Below are 24,613 nucleotides of genomic sequence, written 5' to 3'. Positions count from 1 at the left end.
CTCTAGCGGTCATCAACGTATTCCTGGTAAAAAGAGCTGAACGGTAGTATGGGGCACAAAAGAATGAGGAAGACACATGAAAAGTGGCTGAGGGCACGCATTCCAGTGCACCACTGCCTCCTCCCAGCAGCTACGGCCCCAGGCAATTTGACGAACCAAGGAATTTTCTTGTAAATAGGATAGAGTTCCTATAGCAGACACATTGCTTACACCCCCAGCTTGTGTCCTCACCTCCTGTCCCATATCAGCGTCAGTCGTTGCTGTTGTTACGTCACACTGTGCGCGATGCAGCGCACTTACTATACGCGTCTCGAGCCCTCAGTTCCTTTTTCTAATGAACCTATGTGATAGCCTGTATTTTTCTCTGAGGAAACGGAGGCTCCGAGAAATTAGATAAACTGTCCCAAGATTGCACAGCTAGGAACGTTTACAGCTAAGACTTAAAGAGGAGAAACGCTAGTTTGACTTTCAGGTGGAACGTATTGAGTCACCTCTCACCGCATTTCTGGAATTACATCATGTGTAATACTGATCCAAGAAGGTCATTTGTTCTTCTCTTGTCCGGTCCTTTTCAGTCACCATTTGCGGACTCCCCGGAGAGTTTACAGCTCTTCCAGCACTTTCCAGATGACAAATCGCATCCTCCTAACAGCCTGCCATCTTGAAATTAATAAGGACTTCCATTTCCAAAGAGTTGTTTTCGAGTGCATGCTTCTCCCCACCCAGGATCACCAAGATACATTCAATTAAATAGGAATTACCCTTCACGTTGATAGATAATGAGGCCTCCCCCTGGGGCTCAGCATTACTGTCCCAAATTTGGGCTGGAGAAATCTCAAATGATGGCATTCACCTAGCATCTGGCCCACAGTTAGGTACTTAGAAAATATTTGTTGAAGACATTGACAGAGATGTGATAAAATTTGAGAGAAAGTAGCCCTGACTAAATTGACATTTTTGCATCCTGTGGGCTTTATTCATTCATGCTGGCCCTGAACTGTATTTAAGAACTAGTTTAGGGCTTCCCTGGTGGCGCAGTGGTTGAGAGTCCACCTGCCGATGCAGGGGACACGGGTTCATACCCCGGTCCAGGAAGATCCCACATGCCGCGGAGCGGCTTGGTCCGTGAGCCATGGCCACTGAACCTGCGCGTCCAGAGCCTGTGCTCCGCAACGGGAGAGGCTACAACAGTGAGAGGCCCGCGTACCAGAAGAAACAGACAAACAAAAAACTAGTTTAGTCTCTTGCTGTTGTTATTAACTGGACGCTGCTCAATTATTTCATCCAGCTTGTGGCCTCATGGTTCAACCCTCTTAGAAAAGATTTTACTCAGTGCCATCCTAGAGTGTGCAAGTGGAATTGTCCTTCAGTGGTAATGTGGGACCTGTGTCACCTCTGAGAGCACAGAGGGACCAAGGAAAGCAGTTCTTGCAACAAAAGTTTCTAGAAGGAGAGTTCTGTTGACACAAGTTTTACTCTGAGGTCACTAGATTATAAAGCTGGATGAGGGCCTCCCTGGTGGCGCAGTGGTTGAGAGTCCGCCTGCCGATGCAGGGGATACGGGTTCGTGCCCCGGTCTGGGAGGATCCCATATGCCGCGGAGCGGCTGGGCCCGTGAGCCATGGCCGCTGAGCCTGTGCGTCCGGAGCCTGTGCTCCGCAGGGGGAGAGGCCACAACAGTGAGAGGCCCGCGTACAGCAAAAAAAAAAAAAAAAAAAAAAAAAAAAAAAAAGCTGGATGAATCAAGGAAGGCAAGTTTAGAGAAGACGGAACAGGAACGCAACTTTCTGAGTTTTCTGTGTGCTATCAACTTTGTTACCCATGGACCAGAAGTTCTGAGTGTCCTGATGGCTTTGTTCCAATAGGTTTTTCACAGTTCACAGTAATTGGCGGTATGAGGCTTTTCATGTTTAAGTGATTGATTTCTAGCCTCCTGGAAGAAATGTTAAAACACCTCAGCACAGAGAAATGTTGAAGGAGCCTTGGCCATATCCATCAGCATTGTGGTGCTGAGATACCGATACTAAGTAAAGACAGTGATAGTGGTATTTCAGGCATTCCGTTCACTTTTTAATACTGTGAAGTGATGACCACCACAGTGCCACGAGGGATAGATGTCCTTACTCCTTTGTGTCTTCCTCCTTATTTTCCAAGTACCATTCAGAGGCTGGAGCAGGAATAGTTTGGGAAAGTATGTTCACGTAGGGGCTTTTTTTTTTTTTTTTTTTTTTTTTTCTTTTTGCGATATGCGGGCCTCTCACTGTTGTGGCCTCTCCCGTTGCGGAGCACAGGCTCCGGATGCGCAGGCCCAGCGGCCATGGCTCACGGGCCCAGCCGCTCCGCGGCATATGGGATCCTCCCAGACCGGGGCACGAACCCGTATCCCCTGCATCGGCAGGCGGACTCTCAACCACTGCGCCACCAGGGAGGCCCCACGTAGGGGCTTTTATGGCATTTACCACACCTGCGATTCCGCTACCATAGCCCCTGGGCTTTGACAGTCAGGAGGGGGTAGTAGTCGAGTGCCCAAGCCACCTCAGTCAGGAAGGTGATAAATGATACACACAGCTCCCTCTAAGGCAATCAATGTGTTCAATTTTATAATTGCAATTTGAACTTGAATTTCTAGGAGCCCAGATTATAGTATCACCTGAGAAACTATAAAATTTCTATCTGTTTATCTCTAGAGATGATGCCATTTTACTTCAGTAGGTCTTTATCATTTCTGTTTTAGTCTTTGGGCTGTACCTTGCCAGTGATCGGAAAGGCCCCTTGAGAAACACCATGTTAGCATAAGCTAGTGCCATATTTTTTTCCCAAAAGATTGGATATATTTTCTTGAGTTCTAGGAAGTATGCTTGGAACTTTTGACATAGCCATGCATATTTAACTCAGAATTATTTTCAAGATAGCAAACTACAGACTAGGATTGATCTGACATGAGAGAAAACCAGAGAAGGAGGAAGCAGGGGTGACATAGGTTTTACCAGTGTGGCCCACACCCACCTCTCATCTGTGCAGCCAGGATATCATGCTCTGCCCATGGCTTGTGAATATTCTCAACATTCCCTGTGGATAAATCAAGGGCAAATAGCCCAGGGTCAGCCCATGAACATAGATGGGGAACCAAAAGGGTGGGTGGGGGCCGGGTAGGGCTGCTGAGCTCATGGAGCAGGAACGGATGAGAGCAGGAGCTCAGCTCAGACACACAGCTTCATTCAGAAATTCCTTACGCGGCCCAGAAGCCAGCGTGCTATTGTATGTGTGTGGATTTGTGTTATCTGTACTTTAAGGTATATTTTGAGGTTCTGCTTTATCAGTTCCCTAAGTCAGCTGCAGTCTCTTGAAAACTGACAAGTTATTAAAGTTTCTACCTTTTTGCCCGGGAGCGGAGCCTGTGCAGAGTTAGACTGATATTTTCTTAAAAGTCGAGGGAATGTGCTAAATTTTAAACCATTTGGGTTATTTCTCAATTTTAAATGCTCTGTTGTAAAATTTATTTATTATTTTTTAACTTTTATTTTTAATATATTTATTTATTTTTGGCTGCATCGGGTCTCTGTTGCTGCGCCTGGGCTTTCTCTAGTTGTGGCGAGCGGGGGCTACTCTTCCTTGCAGTGCACGGGCTTCTCATTGTGGTGGCTTCTCTTGTTGCGGAGCGCGGGCTGTAGGTGCATGGGCTTCAGTAGTTGTGGCACTCGGGCTCCGTAGTTGTGGCACGTGGGCTTAGTTGCTCCACGGCATGTGGGATCTTCCCGGACCAGGGCTCGAACCCATGTCCCCTGCGTTGGCAGGCAGATTCTTAATCACTGAACCATCAGGGAAGTCCTTTAATTTATTTTTAATATCAATATTTATTTATTTATTTATGTGGCTGGGTCTTAGTTTGTGGCACACCGGCTCTTTTAGTTGCGGCATGCAGAATCTTTTTAGTTGCAGCAGGCGAACTCTTAGCTGCGGCATGTGGCATCTAGTTCCCTGACCAAGGATAGAACCCGGGCCCCCTGTGTTGGGAGTGCAGAGTCTTAGCCACTAGACCCCAGGGAAGTCCCTACATGCTCTTGATAGCTAATAAGTTGCAGGCACTTGGAAATATCAATTAAATTTAACAAACTTTGAATGAATGTCTTGTGTGTGCCAGACATAAGTGCTGGGAGAAGGAGATTACAACTTGGGGAAGGAGAAAGCTACAGAAATAGATCATTTTCAATGTAAGTGACAGGTGCAGTAATCAGGTACAAATGCTGTTATGGGAGGGGTGGGGAAGGGTATTTGGTCCATCCTGGATTTTTTTTTTAATATTGTTTATTTATTTATTTGGTTGCACCAGGTCTTAGTTGCAGCTCACCAGCTCCTTAGTTGCAGCACGTGGGCTCCTTAGTTGTGGCCTGTGAACTCAGTTGTGGCATGCATGTGGGATCTAGTTCCCTGACCAGGGATCGAACCCAGGGCCCCTGTGTTGGGAGCACAGAGCGTTATCCACTGTGCCACCAGGGAAGTCCCCGTCCTGGCTTAAGAGAGCAGCATGCCTTAATGGAGACTTCTCTTGGCAGTACCTGCTCCAAATAAGAATCTGGAAGTACGTTAGTTCAGCATTACTAACTGTCAGTGAAGTGTACATTAAAATAATAGAGAGATGTTTTTGTTTATAAAATTGCCTTTTTTTATTTAGTTTTGTTTTTAATAATAACTCCCTATACTGTCATATTAAAAGTTGGTGAAAATGTTTCTGTATCTATTGGGAATGTATATTGAAACATTTCAGCACAGCAAGATGTATCAAGGTCTTTAAAAATGCCCATCACCTTAGACATAGTTGTTCCACTCTTAGGATTTATCTTAAAGAAAATCAACGTTTGCAAAGATTTATGCCTAACACAGCATTTATCAAAAATGATGGTCTGCTAGATAAATGTACTAGACTAGCCACTGGCGATACCACGGTGAGCAAAACAGACACAGGCCCTGCACTCAAGGAGCTTATCGTTTAATAAAATAGTTCTGTAGATTATTTTTATAGACTAAATAGAGATGTATCCAAGCAGCAGTTTCATTAAAAAGACACCTATGCCTGGCTGTGTTCTCGTAAACATACCTCTCCCTTCCTCACTTTCTTCCCTCAACAGATAATACACGTATGCCCCCAAAAAGGTGAGTGGCAAGTGGATGTTATGCTAAAATATCTTTTTTTTTGGCCGCGCAGCACAGCTTGTGGGATCTTAGTTTCCCAACCGGGGATCAAACCCGAGCCCTCTGCAGTGAAAGCACAGAGTCCTAACCACTGGACAACCAGGGAATTCCCACTAAATGTTTTTTTTCCTTAAATGTTTTTTATTTTATTTTATTTTATTTTATTTTGCGGTACGCGGGCCTCTCACTGTTGTGGCCTCTCCCGTTGCGGAGCACAGGCTCCGGACATGCAGGCTCAGCGGCCATGGCTCACGGGCCCAGCCGCTCCGCGGCATGTGGGATCCTTCCAGACCGGGGCACGAACCCGTGTCCCCTGCATCGGCAGGCGGACTCTCAACCACTGCGCCACCAGGGAAGCCCCTTAAATGTTTTTTAAATGGAGGAAGAAATTTATTTTCCTTTCTTTCTACTCCCGCCAGTATTCTCAGTCAAGCACAAGTTGTTGACATTTCTCATCTGCCATCTCTGTGATCCAAACCTGTAATTTCTCGTGTCTTCTTTTGCCCTTACTTAGTGTTTATATATACATAGTATGTCTCCTAACTAGTTTTGTAAAACTCATGTCAAAATTACCTTATGGATATGCTTTTCTTTTTATTATAAATTTACCAAATTAAGTATTCATTACATATCATCAGTGCCAGAGAAGCAGACCAGAATCGTCATGTTCTCAAAATAACCTCTTGTGTTATTCATCTGCCCTAAAGTAGTGTTTTGTTTCTTTTTTGTTTTTGAAGGTGGTGACCTGTCTTTTCTAACTTAGAAAGTTAACCTTTACGGTTTGTGGAGAAGATGTTTGGGTAGAAAAACCACCATCTTAACAGTGGGTAAGAGCATGAGCTCTGGAGCCACACTGCTTGTGTTCAGATCATGGCTCCAGTCCCCCCAGCTGCGTGGCCTTGGGCCTGTCACTTCACCTCCAAGCCCTTAGGTAGCATCCTGCTTTTGTGACTAGAGTAGTAGACTAGCAGTACCTCATAAGGATGTTCTGGCGAATAAATAGGTTAAAGTCTGAGAAGTATTTTGCACGAAGTATGCACTGTACAAATATCCTTATTATGACCATTTGTTATGTGACTAGTCCCATAGATGGCCACACAGCCACTCTTATGTACAATTCTGAAATCCCTTTATAATTAAATTACCTACCACAGATGGAAAAGGCTCTTTGGGCAGCAAAAGAGGCAGAAGAAGCATTTTAACTGACAGTGCAGTTCTGGACTAGAAAAGAGGAAGACGGGGGTGTGCTGTGTAAAGGGGAGGGTTTATTCCTTCAGGGAATATTTACTGAGTGTCTCCTTTGCTCCAGACAGTGTGAAAGGGCACATTAGTGAATATAGCTAGTAGTGTTCACTAGTAGGGAATACATGAGAGTATTCTACCCTCATGAAGCTTACCTAGGTCTCTAGCAGAGTGGAGCTGGGTGAGTGTTTTTATGTGGTTTATATAATAGGAAACCAATGTTTCCTGGAAATAGAGCTCCTGTGAAACATCCAGGTTTGATTGCAGTCAATTTCTTAACGACCGGCTTTCAGAGAGATACCCTCAAAGTTCAGTTGCCGTGTCTGGGAAGGGAATTGCCTGGGGAAGCTCTGGGTTGACCCTCAACCCTGCAGTTGCAGGTCTCAGGAAGGAAGAGCTATGAAAATGCCCCATTGTGATGAGCAAGAGTAGATAATCGTGGTGACTTCAGTCAAGTCTCCAGAGGAGCAGTTTTCTTCCAGCTTATTATTCTCTGGGTTCCCTTCAACTCTCAGATCAAGAGTCAGATCCTTTTAAAACCGCGGGTTGGAAGGTATTTTGGCATGGGGCCAGCTGCACAGTGAGGCAGGAACAGGACCTTGAGAGCAGTGACCGCTCCGAGGCATGGCAGAATAGCATTAACTGGGGGGGAGGGGACTCCGGGCCAGCTGAATAAAGACCAGCTTGCTCCTGGAATTTCCTTGGCATATTTTGTTGGTCTGGGTTTGCCGGCAGGTTTCAAGGGTTGCTCTAGGAATGTGTGTTACGAGAGAAAAATGTGAGTGGAGAGATAGCGGAAGTGATTAGGAAGGCAGTTTAGAAGTCCAGGTGGGAACACGCATTTGGGTGGTAGAAGGTAGGGTTGGAAGGGAAGAGATAGTGAGAAAGGCACAGAGGGAATGTAGTCAGTGTGGAGAGGCAGAGAAGTGCAGGGTCTGGATCCTGGACCGAGACGACTTGGATCCACGCCCTGGGTCTGTCGGTTGCCGTGAGCCAGTGGGCTCGGTGTTGAACCTGTGTGCATCTCTTTCCTCAGGATGTAAAGGGGCTGGTGTTAGTATCTTCCACAAGGGGCACGAGCACTGTGTGTGACATATGAGATGTGCTCCGTAAACATTAGCTACTTTACTACTCCTGTTATCCTTTATTGTGTTAGCACTTAGCAGTGGTTTGGATATGGGAAATGAAGGAGGCTTTGGACCTGAATGAATGGGATAAAGGGATGTGGGCAGGTAAGAAGAGGAATTGATCTGTGAGTGCATTTTTTTGTTTGTTTGTTTGTTTTTTGCGGTACGCGGGCCTCTCACTGTTGTGGCCTCTCCCGTTGCGGAGCACAGGCTCCGGACACAAAGGCTCAGCGGCCATGGCTCACGGGCCCAGCCGTTCTGCGGCATGTGGGATCCTCCCGGACCGGGGCACGAACCCGTGTCCCCTGCATCGGCAGGCGGACTCTCAACCACTGCGCCACCAGGGAAGTCCGTGAGTGCATTTTTGTATGCGTTGACTTGGATGTATTTAGGATGTCTGCGTTGGAGTGGAAATCAAAGCTGTAGATTTATGAATTATCCTAAACAGAATTAGTAATTGAAGCAAAGAAAGTGGCCAAGGATGGGATTAAAGAACAGGTAGTGTGGAAGAGGACTGAACACAGACTTGATTCCTCCTGGTGTCTCCCGCACTTAGTACGGTTGGTTCCCGGTGCAGGACACAAAAACTACAGTCGTGATTTGTGCTGAGTGGTCCTGAACACATCCTTTGAGATTTTCACCGAATCTTTTTTTAAAAACATCTTTATTGGAGTGTAATTGCTTTACAATGGTGTGTTAGTTTCTGCTTTATAACAAAGTGAATCAGTTATATATATGTCCCCATATCCCCTCCCTCTTGCATCTCCCTTCCTCCCACCCTCCCTATCCCACCCCTCTAGGTGGTCACAAAGCACCAAGCTGATCTCCCTATGCTATGCGGATGCTTCCCACTAGCTATCTGTTTTACATTTGGTAGTGTATATATGTCCATGCCACTCTCTCACTTCGTCCCAGCTTACCCTTCCCCCTCCCCGTGTCCTCAAGTCCATTCTCTGCGTTCACCAAATCTTTTGATTCTTCCCCCTACACTTACCTTCTTGGAGAGCTAATGAAGTATGTGACCTTTTGTGGGAACCGAAAGTTTTCTAGGGCTGTGACAACAAATTCCCAGCAATTGGGTGGCTGAAAACAACAGAAATGTATTCTCTCACAGTCTAGGAGGACAGGAGTCTGAAATCAAGGCATCCGCAGCGTTGGTTCCTTATAGAGGCTCTGAGAGAGAAACCGTCCCATGCCTCTCTCCTAAGCTCTGGTGGTGCCGGCAGTCCTTGGCGTTCCTTGGCTTGTGGATGTATCACTCCAACCTCTGTCTCCATCTTCACCTCACCTTCTTCCCTATGTCCTCTCCTCTTCTTCCCCCGTTGCGTGGCTTGTGGGATCTTAGTTCCCCGACCAAGGATCGAACCCGGGCCCTTGGCAGTAAAAGTGCAGAGTCCTAACCACTGGACCACCAGAGAATTCCCCTCTCCTCTTCTTATAGGGACATCAGTCATTGGATTTACCCGACCCCCCAATCTAGGATGATTTCATCTTGAGATCCTTAAATAATTACATTTCCAAAATTTCTGTTTTCAGAAAGTTACATTCTGAGGTTCTGGGCAGATGTGAATTTTAGGGGGGACACTGTTCAAACCTCTGCAGGAGCTGTGTGCACTTTGCTCTGGCACAGAAACGGGGAATGGGCTATATTCTTAGCCCTCACACCAGAAGAGCATGTCCTAATGGGATAGTCCTCCAAAGAGTGGGCCTCTTAAGGCTGGTTTTTCAAGGGTTTACTTAACGATGTTTGGATCAACTACTTGCAGAGGTATGTGAGTAGGAGTTGATTGCTTAACAGAATCCTTGATTTATTTTTCTTTGGAATTTTTCATCAATCTTGAGTCTTCTGTGTCATGGCTGCTGTTTTTTCTGGCCAAATTCTTCGTCTCTCAGGCAAGCTCTCCTGGAGGACTCTGTCCCTGAGTTTGTTCTAGTAAACTGAGTATGCTAAAAGCTAGAGATGAAGACCACCTGCTCTCCAGGGGCCTGTCCCCACCACCAGTAGCGGGGACATCCTTATGTCAGGGAGGACAGGATGGTATGTGACAGGGAGCCTGAACCATGAGACATGAGACCTGGATTCTAATCCCAGTTCAGACACTATGAGTTAGCTATGAGACCTTGGATAGATCTTTTCTCATCATTAAAATGAGACACCCATTCCTGCCCCTTTCTCCAGAGATTTTAATGAGGATCCGGAATAATGACGTACAAGCTCTCAGCAGCTGTATATAAAAAGTATGAAAATAGGCGTTATTAAAACAGGATTGAGGGGCCTCCCTGGTGGCGCAGTGGTTGAGAGTCCGCCTGCCGATGCAGGGGACACGGGTTCGTGCCCCAGTCCGGGAAGATCCCGCATGCCGCGGACCAGCTGGGCCCGTGAGCCATGGCCACTGAGCCTGCACGTCCGGAGCCTGTGCTCTGCGATGGGAGAGGCCACAACGGTGAGAGGCCCGCGTACCGCAAAAAAAAAAAAAAAAAAAAAAAAAAGTAGCATTGACATGGTCTCACATTCATCCTCTTTCAGTACCTATTTCTCTCCCACACGGAATTGAATTAACATAGAATTTGTTCATTTCCTCCTTAAGGGCAAGGTATTTTTTTTTCTCCATTCATTTTATCAAGTATGAGCAAATGGTTGACAAGAATTGTTACTTTCTGGTGGTAGGCACCAGGGTAAGCAAAGAGTGAGCACTTAGAGCCCTGGAAGTAACGACGGTGACGGGAGGTGCAGAACGCAGCAGAACACGGAGGGTACTGATTGCTCCCAAGAAGTCCAGCATCACCTCCCCTCCACCCCCAGGGAAGTGACATCTAAGTGGAATCCTTTGAAGAATGAATAAGAGTTAAGCCAGGTGAAAGGAAAGAACACTCCCAGCAGAGGGAAAAAGTGTACTAGACCTAGAAGTGGGAAGGGAACCATGTATGGTCAAGCCAGGACAATGGCTGATGGATCGTAGACCGGGAGGGAAAACCAGGTGAGAGCCGGGCTGGAGAGGTGGGCGGTGATGGCAAGGTCATGCGGGGTCTTCTAGGCCGTGGTCACATCCTGTCCAGAGAGCAAAGAGAAATCAGAGAAAGGTGATTTAAGCAGGAGAGGGACATTACTAAATTGTGTATTTTTATTTTTTTGTTTTTTGCGGTACGCGGGCCTCTCACTGCTGTGGCCTCTCCCATTGTGGAGCACAGGCTCTGGACCCGCAGGCTCAGCGGCCATGGCTCACGGGCCCAGCCGCTCCGCGGCATGTGGGATCTTCCCGGACCAGGGCACGAACCCGTGTCTCCTACATTGGCAGGAGGACTCTCAATGACTGCGCCACCAGGGAAGCCCTAAATTGTGTATTTTAAAAGTTGACCCAGGTGCAGTGTGGCGGCCAGGAGGACCTTTTCGGTCATCCAGTGATGGGAGTTAGGATCAAAGTGATGATAGGATAGATTCAATAGGACCTTGGGGAAAGACAATGTGAGGGAAGGTGGGGTGACTTCCAGGTCACCCTGGCTTGGGCAACTAAGCAGCATCTTGTACTGAAATCTGGAACCAAGGAAGACAGGCCGTTGGAGGGAGTGTTTCATTTCGGTCATGTTGAGCGTGAGATCGCTGTGGAATATTGCCAAATAGAAATAGCCAAGAGACAAAGTAAATACTGACTTAAAAGTTCTTGGACCTTGTGTTCGCAGCTATCCTAAAGGTTACGTCCATTAAAGATTCTCCTTGTTCCTCTTTATCTCAGTGGTTTCTAAGGGTCATTCATCTTTATCTGTTTCAATGTGACCTTAGACTGGAAGCCCCGCCTGTCTGCATCTTTGTTTCCTCATCCAGATGAAAAGGCAGACTAGGTGAGCTTCATGAGCTCTTTTGGTTTAAACATTCATCAGACTTTGCAATTCTTTCTTTTCAAAGGGATTGGAGGTTGGAATTGGGGAAGTTTCTAGTCTTTGTTGGTTAGAATTCAGTTTGAACTCTCCTGGTTGCATACTCTTATGCTAAGAAAAAGGCCTATTCAGATGTATATTGTGAGCCCTCAACAACATTACCCTCAGAGGTGCAAAAGGAGAAAAGCATGTAGCCAGATCTGGCGCCAAGGGAAAGGGATTGACCCAGCCTCTCAGGAGGGTCAGATTAGGCCCAGACAAAAGCCCTGGCCTTCTGATCTCTTTCTGCTCGCTGGGGCCTGGCTCACTCTGGGTGGTCAAGAGCCTCTTTTGTTAGGGGACCTTAACCCCCTCCCTGACTCCAGTTCATCCCAATGGACCTAGGGCGGCAAACTTTCTCTTCTTTTTTCAGCCTTCCCATCCTATTAAGTCAGAGCAGGCTGCGCAGTGACTCCAGAAGGTGAAGCCCACCTGAGCGGCGCTGGCGCCTCTCCTTCCACTGGGGAGTCGTACAAAAGGCTTGTGCTGTGGAAAACCTGTCTCTAGCTGCTGTAATTTTCTCAAGACCACATTAGCAACAAAAAACAGCATACAGATGCAAAAAGCTTATGCAGCTCACTACCCTCTTCCATCAAAGGAGAGTGTGTGCCATTTCGGGGAGTCTGCAGCCTCGGGGTGAAATGCAGGCGTCCGTGAGGGCTGCTTTCCCACCGGTGTGATCCTGACCGGGGCCGGCTGCCTCTGCTGTGCCTGTGCGGTTCTGTCACTCGTGGGTGGCCCTGAGCCAAGCAAGGGATGTCAGGCTGGGTCTGCTTTAACCCTCCAGTTTCACTCACAAAACAAGTCCAGGATTATCGCCGTCATTTGCATTTTCTCTCCTGGAGTGTTTCATTCATTTATTCAACAGATAACTATGTAACAGGTACTATACTGAGCACTTTGAAAGCAAAACTTTACTAACACTTTACTCAAGCAGCTAATAATAGAATAGGAAAGACAAGTAGGAAGATAACAGTGGTTCTCAGACTTAGGCATGCATCGGAATCACCTGGAGGGCAGAATTTCTGGTTGAGTAGGTCTGGGGTGAGCCGAGAATTTGCATTTCCCCCCGGCCCCCAGCCGCTGCTGACTCTGCTGGTCCAGGGAGCACGTGTGGGTGCTGCAGTGCTGATGGGAAGCTGTGGCTTGGGAACCTGGGGGAGGGAGTGAATAGCTCCACCTGGGTTGTTTACCTTTCTTCCTGTTATTTTACCTGCTGTATTGCTTGGGTCAGATTTATCAACACCTCAGTTTGCAAGGCCATTAAAGCTCTCTCAAGTTCCCGCTGGGCCCTCCAGGAGCTCAGGGTACCTTGGCCACTGAAGTTGGTCAAGAGAGCCTATTTCGTTCCCTCCCAGGTGTTTCCTTGTTCCTTCTTTCTTCCCCACCCCGCTCTGGCTACTCATTGCCCACCTGCCCGTCCTCTCTCAGCTGGGTTTCCAGGACCTACAGGAATGAATTCAGACTTCGAGATTTTGAAGAGGAGCTTACTTTAAAAACCGGTCCCTGGGTGAGAGCGGCTTTAGGAGCTGTTTTCAAGCTGTTTTCTCAGGAACCCTGGTGCACTTTTTTTTTTTTTGCGGTATGCGGGCCTCTCACTGCTGTGGCCTCTCCTGTTGCGGAGCACAGGCTCCGGACGCGCAGGCTCAGCGGCCATGGCTCACGGGCCCAGCCGCTCCGCGGCATGTGGGATCTTCCCGGACCGGGGCACGAACCCGTGTCCCCTGCATCGGCAGGTGGACTCTCAACCACTGCGCCACCAGGGAAGCCCCAACCCTGGTGTACTTTTTGGGGACTCAACGGGTGGAGGTCCTCCAGCCATCCTCATGACCACCAGCAAGTCAAACCAAACCGCTGCACTTTTAGTAAACAGGAGTTTCTGGGAAACACGTTTGAAGAAAAGTTCCATCGCTTTTATTTTTCACTTTGAAGATTCTTGCTCAAAAACACTTGCTCTTGTTTGAGCCTGCCTTTGCTCCTTTTTTTTTTGGTGGATATGACAAATACTGCAAGGATTGAGAAATCTTAGATCTAGTTCCTATGAATATTCCCTCAGTTTCTTTAACAAAGAAAACAGTGGTGTATCTTTAAACACTTGTAGAATTTTCTGTCGGCGACTATTCAGTACAACAAGCATTACTGCAGGCTAAATGCCAGGGTCAGAGCAGGCCCAGGGGTGCAGACTTGAGTAAGACCTGGCTCCTGCCCGCAGAATGTGTCGTCGGTAACCCCCTCCCTGCCGTCCTCTCCCAGTTCTCAGCAACACAGAGCATCACCACTGACATATTTTGAGTGCATCCTCCTCCGGACCGTAACTCCAGATTCCATCCTGAGAGGAGATGGAAGAAGGGATTTATCCCGTGTGCGTTTCCCCTCGTCTCTTTTAGGCCTCTGCTTCACTACCTGACTATATACTATTACTCTGCAGCTTTGGGTTTAGAGGATTTGGAAGCAGGCCCCCCATTCAGCTGGGCTAGGTTTTATGCAAATATCAATCAGTGAGTTGTCTCCAAGCATCTGTATAGGCCCGGTGTGAAGTCATGCTTTCGGATAAAATGTGGAAATGTATGGAAAACATAAATTCCATCAGGCTGAGATTGAAACCCAGACTCTGTCTCTTTAGGACCAGATATCTTAAAAGACACACATTTTAAAGCCTTTCCAAAGGAAGCCCCAGGGTGCCCTGTAGTCAGCCTCACCTTTAGCCAGCCAGGCTGCAGGCCAAGCACAGCCCCTCTGATGCTGTTGATAGTCTTCGGCCGTCACAGTGGGGCTGGACAAGCGTGGGCTAAGAAATGAGTGTGTGCTAGGTCTTGAGACGCTTGCCTTTAAAAAAAAAAAAAAAAGGCTCAGTGTCTTAAAATAGCGTGGTAGCTGAAATAACAGCAACAGTAATGGCTTGCTATTCCTGAGAATGGTTGTTTGTTTAAAATGAAACCTGAGGCATTGGTTCTGGCGGCCGTTGGTTTCCACGAGCTGGGCTCTCCCAAGAGTTGTTGCTCTATGGACATGATGTGGTCTCATCACGACAGGAAACACGGGGGTCTGTGAAGCGTTCTCTTAACCCCTCTGTAAGGAGTTTCCTTACAGAAACTGCAGACACCTGCACACCCTAGAGCTGGAAGCAGGTGGTGTAGACCTGATCAGTTTAAAGAGGGCTATGATGCTTGTATTTCCCTCTCCAGACAATTACTATTAGTCTGCTCTTCTGGCCTAGGCTCCCCAGCCTCGATACACAGGCCATCTGTGTTCCCATCACCATGTCTTGAGGAGGTCGTTTCAACTGCCTTGTTGAGAGAGGGAGTCGGGGCGGCCACATGTGTAACCCCACCTTGTGGGCATCCCCGGCCGCCCCCTGACGCGTCCTCATCGGTCAGCTCTGGACCGTCTCTCAGCCTGTTGGAAGCTCTTGCACGCGGGCTGGCGACAGGAGCCGTGCGCACACCCTGCCCGCTGGCGCAGGCGTGCACACGGCCTCAGCTGCCTTCCGCTGGTTCTGTAGAGCAGTCCCCACGTCACACTCAGCAAAGCGGTTTTGTGTGTCTAACCCCCTTCCCACGCTGAAAACCCTGCCCGGGGTCAGAATTGGGGGAGATGGGGGAGACCTAGAATGCAGGCCTGCGCTGACTTTATTTTTTTATTTATTTATTTTTTTGCGGTACGCGGGCCTCTCACTGTTGCGGCCTCTCCTGTTGCGGAGCACAGGCTCCGGATGTGCAGGCTCAGCGGCCATGGCTCACGGGCCCAGCCGCTCCGCGGCATGTGGGACCTTCCCGGACCGGGGCACGAACCCGCGTCCCCTGCATCGGCAGGCGGACTCAACGACTGCGCCACCAGGGAAGCCCCCTGTGCTGACTTTAGATGGTGGGAGGGAGTGAAGGGACTCTCTTGACCTTGGGCCACGTGCACTGTACACTTTTGGGACGTCCTGAATGGCACGGGCACTGATGGCTTTACCGGGTCACCTTTTCCTGACTTCCTCGGTGGCCCTGGGGAGCATCCCGGGCCTACTTGATGTCAGACTTTGACAGGTGATAAAAGCACGTATTGAGATGGCTGCTTCACAGGTTCCAGATTCAGAACTATTGACTGAGGTTATTTTTGCGTTTGCCGAGACGCTCCCTTGTGTGTTTGCTGTTACTTTAATGGGTTGCTTCCTGGTCCATTCTGAGGCCCGGCACTTACCCTTCAACCTGGCAAACTGCAGCTTGACCCGAGTGGAATCGGAGGTCCACGAGGACCATTTAGACCAGTCAGTTGGCAACATGACTCATCTTTTTTCCCCTAGAAAATAAAATCCGCATAAACAGCAATTGTGAACGTCCTTATTTGGATCTTTGTGGAGCTTAACTTTGATCAGCATACCCCAGGCTCTGCACTTCCATTCTCTGAAGTTTTAACACCTTAAATGCCCTATAGGCACAGTGTCTGGCCTTGTGCTTCTAAACAGAAAATACTTGATGATCCTGATACTTGTCAATAGTAATTATGCTGATTCACAGGAAAGTCCTCCAGTCCTTCTGGTCTGTCGCTGTCCTGCCACTGTTCTCCCAAAGGCTCTGCAGTGAGTCTTCATGGGAGATCGCCTACCAGTTCTCTTTCTTCCTTCTTTTCCTCGGAGAACCCCACTTGCTGTTTGGTGCAGGAAGTCCCCACTGTTCGTGGGTTCCCCCGAGCTACAGTTGGAAAGACATCAGAGTGTCCAGGGTGGAGCCCGGGCCTGAGATCTCAGCAGGCCAGACAGGAAGCAGATTTCTTGATCTTTTTTTTTTTTTTGGTCCATTTTGTATTTACCATTCTCCTGCTCAGTGTTTTGGGGGACCGAAGCCAACCGGTTATTGAAAGAATGAGAGCGACTTGACTTCTGACGTTGATCGGGGCTCGGGGCTCCACTGGGTGTTTTGTTTCTGATTTGAAGCCAGCTGTTTGGTAACCACTAACTCTTGCCTTATTCTTTTCTTGCAGATGAGCTCACAGTGCCTGCACTTTACCCCAGTAGCCCTGAAGTGTGGGCCCCGTACCCTCTGTACCCAGCGGAGCTCGCGCCTGCCCTACCTCCTGCTTTCACCTACCCCGCCTCACTGCATGCCCAGGTAATTCATACCCATCGGCCACGACCGCACTCCACCAGCAGCCCTTTCAAACCTGGTTCCCCGGGGCACACCATACAACTAACCCCTATCCAGCTAACAGATCCGCCTTCAAGAGATTACTGATCCCCTCTGAATCAAGCTGACACTCCTCCAGGACTTCCGAGGACCGTCTGACAGCAATCATATCACCCACTGCCTGATGTTTGCCCCAAACAACACCTCTCTCTTCCTGAATGATCTCACCCTCATATCACACACGAGAGACTGGGCCCAGGTCACCTCCCCAGCCAGCTAGAGGGTGTCACGAGAGCAGAGATGTGTGTGCCTTGCCGTGGGGGGAAGGGCTGCAGAGGAAGGCGTGCGCTTGTTACAAGAGCTACCTGTCTGCGTGTGCTCCTGTGTGCTCAGATCTCTTCTCTTGTGTTCTGGGAGCTCTAGGGACGAAGGAGCAAGCTGGGAGCTTCCAGGAGGAAGGTTATGTGCTATCATACACATGTTAAAGAAGGGATTAAGGGTTCCTTTTTTCCATTTTTAAGAGACCCTGTAGAAAAGGAGGTACAATATAGTGTCTTCAATGTAATTATAGGTCAAGGTAGAGGTATCTCTTCTGACCAGCTTTCTTTCTTAGTTAAGCATAGCCTGAGCTTTATAAACAAACTCCGCTGTTTCTTCACAAAGATTACTGTCTACATACCAACGCTTTCTCTTCCCTTGGAAACGATGTTTGTCTTAGCTTTGCTTTTAGTACAAGTAGTAGTCATCAAGGTTAGGATTCAGCGTGATGATCAATAATAACAAATAAGATAGAAAGAATATAGCTTTCCTTTGTCTTACTGCATGTGTAACTCCTCTAAAAGCAGGAAAGCCTGTTTTTAAAAAAATTACCAGCCTGAACAGGTGGGGTTTTTGTTTGTTTTGCTTAGTGTTTGTGTACCAGGCTGGATGAAATGAACAGCTTCCCAGAAAACCCTTCTGAGTTAAAAGTCTTAGGTTGTACACAACTTACTGTGTTGTGAAAGACACCTACAAGAGGCCCCAGCGAGGGTCTCCCAGGCAGGCCATGGGGTCGGGAGTGTTCTTAGCTGGACCTCCTTCCATTCTCTCTCAGCTGAGTTGTTGATGCTTCGTATGTGCATGGACGACCCAGCTTCCCAGGGACCGTGCAGGCAAACTACGAAGAGAAGGCCTTGGTGCCTGGGCCTCGGAAGTGGTCACCCTTTGTGTTGGAAGAAGGGGGTAGAAAGTAGTACAAGTAGTGAGGGAAAAGGTGGTGGTGGTGAGAGTATTTGACACCGAAAACAAAGTAACGGGGGTTCTTCCGAGACTGACGACCCAGTTTCTGGATTCGCTGTGCTTTCTGCTTTTCCTTCCCTGTTGCTTTTTCCACCTCTGTCTGTGTCAGTGCTTGGTCACCCGTGCAACGGCAGGTAGCAGGGGAGGGCAGAGGGAAAGGAAACGGGCTGATACCTTCTGCTGATTTACCAGAATGCTCGTAGTGACCTTAGATTATTTTGTAGATTTCCGTGGAGCAACTCAAAAAGTCCCCTCTGTTTGTGGCCCACCCCTGCCATCTAGGGATATGTGATCCACCTCTTCCTCTTCCTGGACTGCCTAGATACAGATCAATTGACAACTGAGGCACATGTTAATAATACCATGAAATGGTGCCAAGTTTGCCTAGTCTTCTAAATATCCATGGCTTTGGTTAATCAGCACCAAAGCCTTTCACCACTGTCCCGGAAAAGCAGGAGTTGACAGTGGCCAAAAAGGACTGCGAAGGGTGGCTTTGGGCCGTGATGTCTGGGTAATTTGCCCTTGCTTCATTCACATAACGGATGAAATCAAAAGTCATGCTGGGGATACGGTGGGAGAAGCAGGTAAAAAGTCTTAAGAGATCAGAAAGCCCAGGCCATTGTGAGAAAGGATGAGGGGAGAGAGTGCCAAGATTCCATGGACTCAACCGTTAATGCTTTACTGGGATGTGTCGCCCATGGTGGCACCTTCCCCGTGAGCTCTTCCTTGACCTTGAGGCTTTCCCAGCCAGGAGTCCACCTGGCACTGCCACATCAGTCCTACAGGTGGTGGGACTCTCTTCTGATACCAGTGAGATCCTTGTGCTCAACCGCACTTCTTGTTTGGGGTCATTCCCAGTGCAAGCTTGGGTACCGTATCCTAAAGACTGATGAACAGCTATGGTCATTTAAAAGTCTTTGTCCAGTGTGGATCTTAGAATGAACTGGGAGAGGCTTGACCGATCAGCTGGTCTGACCCATTTTACAGATGAGGAAGCAGACCGGAGAAGAGGAGAGAGCTGTCCAGAGTCGCAAGTGGCTCTGCCGTGACCAGAGCCAGGTCACCTGACTCCCAGCTCTTTCCACACCTCACTGCTGGCTCACCAAAGACTTAATTCTTTGATGGAATTTTGGAAAGGCCTTGCTCCAGTGACTCCTTGGATCTTTCTTCTCTAACTAGATGAGAAGCCTGTAAGAAGAGACTTGGAGACAGAGACGAGGGAATCAGAACTTAACCTTCACCCACAGGGCCTGAGAGCATTTTTATTAACTGGAGGTAGCGCAGAAGGGAGACCAAAATGGAGCGTCCTTGTAGTGGCTCATTCCATTTTTGTTCTGGAAATCGTATGATGTCTTTGGAGATCAGCTTTTAAATGATTTTGCTTTTCTTAGTGATGTTGTGCCCTGTTTTGAGACGTGGATTTTTTTTTTCTTCTAGTGTTTCTCTCCTGAGGCAAAGCCCAACACACCTGTCTTTTGTCCACTTCTCCAGCAAATTAGATTTGTCTCTGGGAATGTGTTTGTAACATATCAACCTACTGCAGACCAGCAGAGGGAGCTCCCATGTTGAATATGCTTGTTAGCTATTTCTTCCCCCTTTTGCAAAAACTATTTCTTGGTAACATTTGAGATTTCAATAAAAATTTTAATGAGAGAAAAAACGATCTCAAGTAGACTGCAGCGTTTTGTTTTCATGCTGATGCGATTTTGGCGCTAAGATGTTATCTCAGATTTTGGGAGAGCTGGGCCCATGACACTCAGTGTACCTTATATGCGAGAAGGACTCAGCATCCCAGGGAGACTTGGTCCAGAGCCGAGGCCTCACTGCTGCTCATATATCTTCTTGGGCTCCTGAACCCTCAAGAGCTGTGTATTGGAAGATTCTCATTCTAGCATCCGTGTGTCACATCTGCCAGGAGATCTCGCTTCAACAAGGGTGGAAGTGTTTTCAGTCTGTCTGATCCAGAAGGAGGCCCTAGGAGAGACAGAGATTGTCATCGAAAAGGAGTTGCGTCGTATTTCTACTTCTGCCCAGCCTCCATCTGTGGTCGTGTGCCTCCATCTCTAAATTGAAGATGCTTAGGTGACATCAGATCCCATTTTTTTAAAGAATTATTGGATAACGTAATCGGCCTGTAAGCTTCAGTACTGCCTTTTTACTTGTAGGGATGAAAGAACATCTATTTCTAAGAGCATCCGATTTCTAAGAAGGTGGTTAACACTGTAAGAAATGATCATCCTGCTCACTTTCACTGTCATGGGTATTCGAAGTTGATTAAATATATTATGTGAGTCACTGTGAACAGCAGAGGAAGGTTTCATTCGCGACTTTTAGGAAAGTTATGCTCCGAAGAGACCGTCCAGACAGTTCCTCTCACCTCATAGTCACACATCTCAGCTTTTAAGTCTGGGTTCATTTTTGCTTTTAGTCTTGTTGCTGCTGGGGCTGAGAGGAAACCAGTAAAATGCACTGTCCTCACGACACTCTAGGAACAATACTATTTCCCTTGACCAGCATCATACTGTTGGGCCTGAAACTTTTGCAGGTAAGTGGGACCGAGAGAGCAAGTCCTGACTGCCTGTTCCTTCCTCAGAGGCCTCAGTGGCCCTGAGGAACAGCAGACCTTCTCCCAGGGCTGCTGTGCAGCTTGTGACTGGCACGCATCACCTGCACGTAAACAAAAGGTTTTAAAATCATACCACGGACTTCCCGGGGCAAGACATACCCCTAGGGAGGTCCCTTGTGACACACTGGAAAAAATTTAAAGGCTAAATCTAAAACAAATACCAGAATGAACCATGGGAGGAGACACAGGCAGATAGGGAAGCGAGATCGTGGAGGAGAGAGAAGCCTAGGGTGGTGTATGGGTGGCCTGAGTGCGGGGCCCCCGGCCGGGCGTTCACTGTGCAGCGTCTAAGAACTGCGTTTGTGAACTTGTCTTTAAAGCACCTCTCATTAGGCATCTCCTCTGTCCCTGCGTCCCATAGCGAATACTGAGATGAAAAAGAAGGAGGTCCCAGCCGGCTTCAGTCTGATTTAAGTACGGAGCCGGTGAGAGGTGGCGTCTCGAGGGCGCAGGGAACAGGGCGGGCGTGAGTGCGGACTCGGGGGAGCACAGCCCCGGCGGCAGGGCGGCCGTGCTTCCCACCCAGGCGCGTGTGGGAAGGACTTTGATTTCTCAGCTTCTCCCTCCTGTTCAGAAGGCAGTAGCCAGAGCTGCAGGGGTGGGCCTGTGAACAGAGCCCGCGGGAGGCAGCTCGAGCCCCTCACCAGACGGCCGGCCCGTCGGGGGGCAGGAGTTGCGCGCCCCGCTTGTGCGCCTCCCGCGCGGCATCCACGCTCAACCCGGACGTCCTCGTTCTGGAGGCCCGGCCTTCCCAAACGGGTATCGTCTGCCTGCAGCCCGGGGCTGGCGACCGGCACAGAGACCACAGCTTCGAAGGACCGCGGCGCTGACTTTGAGGCCGTTCAGCTCCAAGGCTTTGAATTGTTTTCAGCCATAAATGAAACTATTAATCCTCTGACATTTACTTTTCTCTCTAAACCTGCAGCTCCGTGAAGGTCAGCGGGTGGGGAGAAACCACTGCTTGGTGTTCCGTCTCCTGCGTGCACCAGCCTTGTCTAGTTCCCTGTTTTGTTTGGCTTTCTGGTCACCTAGGAGCATCTGGCCTAACTCCCATAGGAGCCTGAAGGCAGGCGGGGCGGGCGTGGTGCTCCCAGCGTCAGCCTCCAGGGAGCACAGGGCCCCCCCTTTCTTCTCCCAGCCCCTCTCCTCCCCCCAAGGGGGGCCTCTTTCTCTGCCTGCCCCTCGAGGCCTGGCCTCTGCTGGGGCTACCTGGTCAGACACAGGCGCTGCCATTTACGCGATCTCCTGAACAAGCTCCTCAACCTAAAGTGGGGCCAATCGACCCTCGTGTTAAAGCACTTCACAGGGTGCCTGGCGCACAGTAAGGGCTTAGAAAGCGTTAGCCTTTTAAGGAGCATTTGAACCTTCAAGGAGAAGAAAGCCGAGGACTGGCTACCCACGAAGCTGTGCTAGTTCAAACACTAAGGACATCTAGCATGTCTTGACACTCATGGGGCCGCAGGGTCCTCAGGGCTGCAGCCAAGTGAAAGGCCAGAGGCTGGAAGGAGTGAATGAGGAATAGGTGAGCGAGAGGAGGCATCGAGCCACCGACATCACCGAGCGGCGGCACCTGCCCTGCGTCCAGCAGTGTGTGGTCTCTGCAGCTTGTGCCAGCACTGGGAGAACTTGGCCCCCGGAGGAAGCCCCTACAGCCAGGCCCGGACACGCCTGTCGGAAGAAAACCTGTCCCTGACAGGAAATAGATCAAGAGTGGGAAACAGCTGGATTCCCAGAGAGACCGAGCGGTTCGTGTGTTGCTTCACTCAGAGCTGTTGCCCCTGAACTCTTCAGCTGCTGGTCACCCGGTCTGTTCGTCCCTGGGCTTTCTAGCTCATTCTTCCTACCGTCCTTCCTCTAGGGTTCTGCCCAGCCTCATTTCCAGGCGATGGGGTTACGTTTTGTGCCTCGGGGGGAGATGATTCTCGTCATAGTCCTGTGGCTGAACCAACCCCCACGGGGGCCAACTCCTGGCCAAGCAAATTCTCTGTCCCTTTTTACCCTCTCCGTCCCGTCCATCCCTCCCCTCCCCTCCTCTGCTGTCTGGTACTTGAAGAACTAAGGATCCTCTTAGTAAAGCAGCGACACAAACCTTGACCCCGTCCTCACTGGCCTCTCAGAAGCAGTCCAGAACCATTCTTCCAGAGTTGTTGGGTCAGGTTGTTCCTTTGGCCAGAGCTGCTTCTATGCCACTGAGGCCCAGCCTTGCCCGTACTGGGCGGCTTTCCTGCCTGGGGGGCGGCAGCAGGATTGCCTTCATTTGGTGAGCTGTGTTTTCCAGGTTTCTTAAGTGTGTGCCGCTTGCTCCTCTGTGAAGCTACGCTCCCTAGATGCTCTGTGTGTGTTCTCCCTGACCTCATGAGCAGGGGGAGCCCGTCCCCGAGTCTCAGCGAGTCTCCCCTGTAAGTGCTGTTTGTGAGCCTGCCTCCCCTTTGGGATTCTTAACTGCTGAGCAGTCCACCCATACAACGGGATGTGCCAAGGGCCTGGCATGTAATCGGGCCCTCAGTGTTTAAAATCCAGCAGGTCGAATTTTAATGACAATTTCCATCCGTTCTGCTAACTTTGGGATTTTAGGCAAGTTTGTTTGTTTGTTTGTTTGTTTGTAACCTCCCTTGAGCCTCAGTTTCCTCATCTATAAGTAGGAAGAATGAACACTTGTTCTCTGGGGTTCTTTTGAGAGAAAGACTAAAGCGCTTGGCATAGAGTAGTCATTACTGTTAAAATAGCTCTTTCATTTTTTTTTCTTTTCTTTTTCTTTTTTTTGGGGGTGGGGGTCAGAACTTCAGCCGTGGCCCAGAGGCTCCTGAGCACCTTTGTAGCTTAAGAAGCAGTTAGGCTGCAGGGACTCGGCACTGGTGCCCCGCCAGCAGAAACCTAAGCATCCAGGCTTTATTTACTCTTTGGTAAAGAAGAGAAGCAGCTGGCGCCGGGCCAGGAGGGCAGCCTGTCGCTGTGGTGTGAGCTGAGGGGAGGCTCAGGTGGGGTCAGCTGGCCGTCCACCCAGGGTGCCTGGCCTCCTTTGGTGGGCGTAGTCACCCAGATACCATCTGAAAGCACGTGAATTCTAACTGCTTCGGAAACAAAACCAAGGCCACAAAGAAACTTTGGAAACGTAAAATGTAGCCTCCATAAAAAGAAAGTGAACTCCGTGAAGAAAACCAATTGTGACAGGGGTAAAAAGGAAAATCAGCTCCAAATGGGATCATGTTTTATGCAAGATGTGTGCTGCCAGTGGGCAAGGCCAGAACTCGGTGACAGGATGGCAAAGTGGGACAACCCAACTTCAAGACTCATCCACTCGGCCACGAAGGGCTTCTCGCTTCGCCGAGCTCGGCTCCTGGGGCTCGCTAATGGCCCTTGATAGCAAACATCGTTAAAAATTAACAGTCTGACAAAATTAAATATGGATGACAAGCAACCACTGTGGACTTAATCTGACACAGGGTGTTACATGCTTGGGTGCCCTCGACCTGAATGGCGTCTTGAGTGAATTTCTGGGATGTCTGAGCACATTTCACCTGCCTGCTTGGAAGCAAGAGCCTGGTTTGTGCTTGGGGCAGATGGAGGAAAGAGTCTAAAAGCCCAAGAGAGGAAATTAACCCTGAAGGCTTATGTTTAATTAAGCCCAGCCTTGATTGGTCTTAGCAGGAGGTACTCACAGGCCCAGGGCCTTGCTTTTGAGGTCTAGACCTTGTCGCTGCCTGGGCTCAGACCTCAGCACCGTCCCACCATTCAGACTGGGAGATCCGGCGGGGTCACGGGGTTGGGCTGGGGCGTGGCCTTCTCCCCAGCTCTCCGGGTGGGTCAGATGGCAAACTTAAACCTTTGAACCGGTTCCTGTAAATCTTGACATTTTGTCTAGGTGATGGCAACTTGTTTAATTGCCCTAGGCAAGGAGTATTAGGTTGTCCTCCTTGAGGGGAAAGAGTGTGAGGGGGCACAGGGGACCGGTGGGTGTGGATGTTCCTTTAGAGGGTGATCTTCCCGGGCCTCATTTCATGAAGTAGGGGAATTCCTGGAGAGCGTTCTTCCAGCTTGGGTGAATGCTTTATTAGAAATGGGGAGGGTTGCTATTTAAAAGAACCCTATAATGAGTCCCATAAAGAGGATCATCTTTTTTGTATTGCAAT

General features: G+C 49.1%; 1 protein-coding gene across 7 annotated transcripts in view; it reads left to right on the top strand.

Moving 5' to 3' along the window:
• The window catches only part of RBPMS (RNA binding protein, mRNA processing factor), a 192,332-nt gene that overhangs the window by 148,798 nt on the left and 18,921 nt on the right, over positions 1 to 24,613 (top strand). For 2 of the 7 annotated variants that reach the window (XM_082608852.1, XM_082608848.1), the window contains exon 6: positions 16,437 to 16,564. The exons of 1 other annotated variant lie outside the window; for it this stretch is intronic. In XM_082608852.1, the coding sequence (XP_082464978.1) occupies positions 16,437 to 16,564 (128 nt within the window). 4 more of the 7 variants (XM_082608846.1, XM_082608850.1, XM_082608847.1 and 1 more) reach the window with 4 other exon arrangements.

This window comes from Mesoplodon mirus (assembly GCF_964341445.2).
Source record: "Mesoplodon mirus genome assembly, chromosome: 20".
NCBI lineage: Eukaryota > Metazoa > Chordata > Mammalia > Artiodactyla > Ziphiidae > Mesoplodon > Mesoplodon mirus.
Note: the sequence above shows the minus strand (reverse complement) of the source record. Positions and strands in the feature narration are given on the sequence as shown.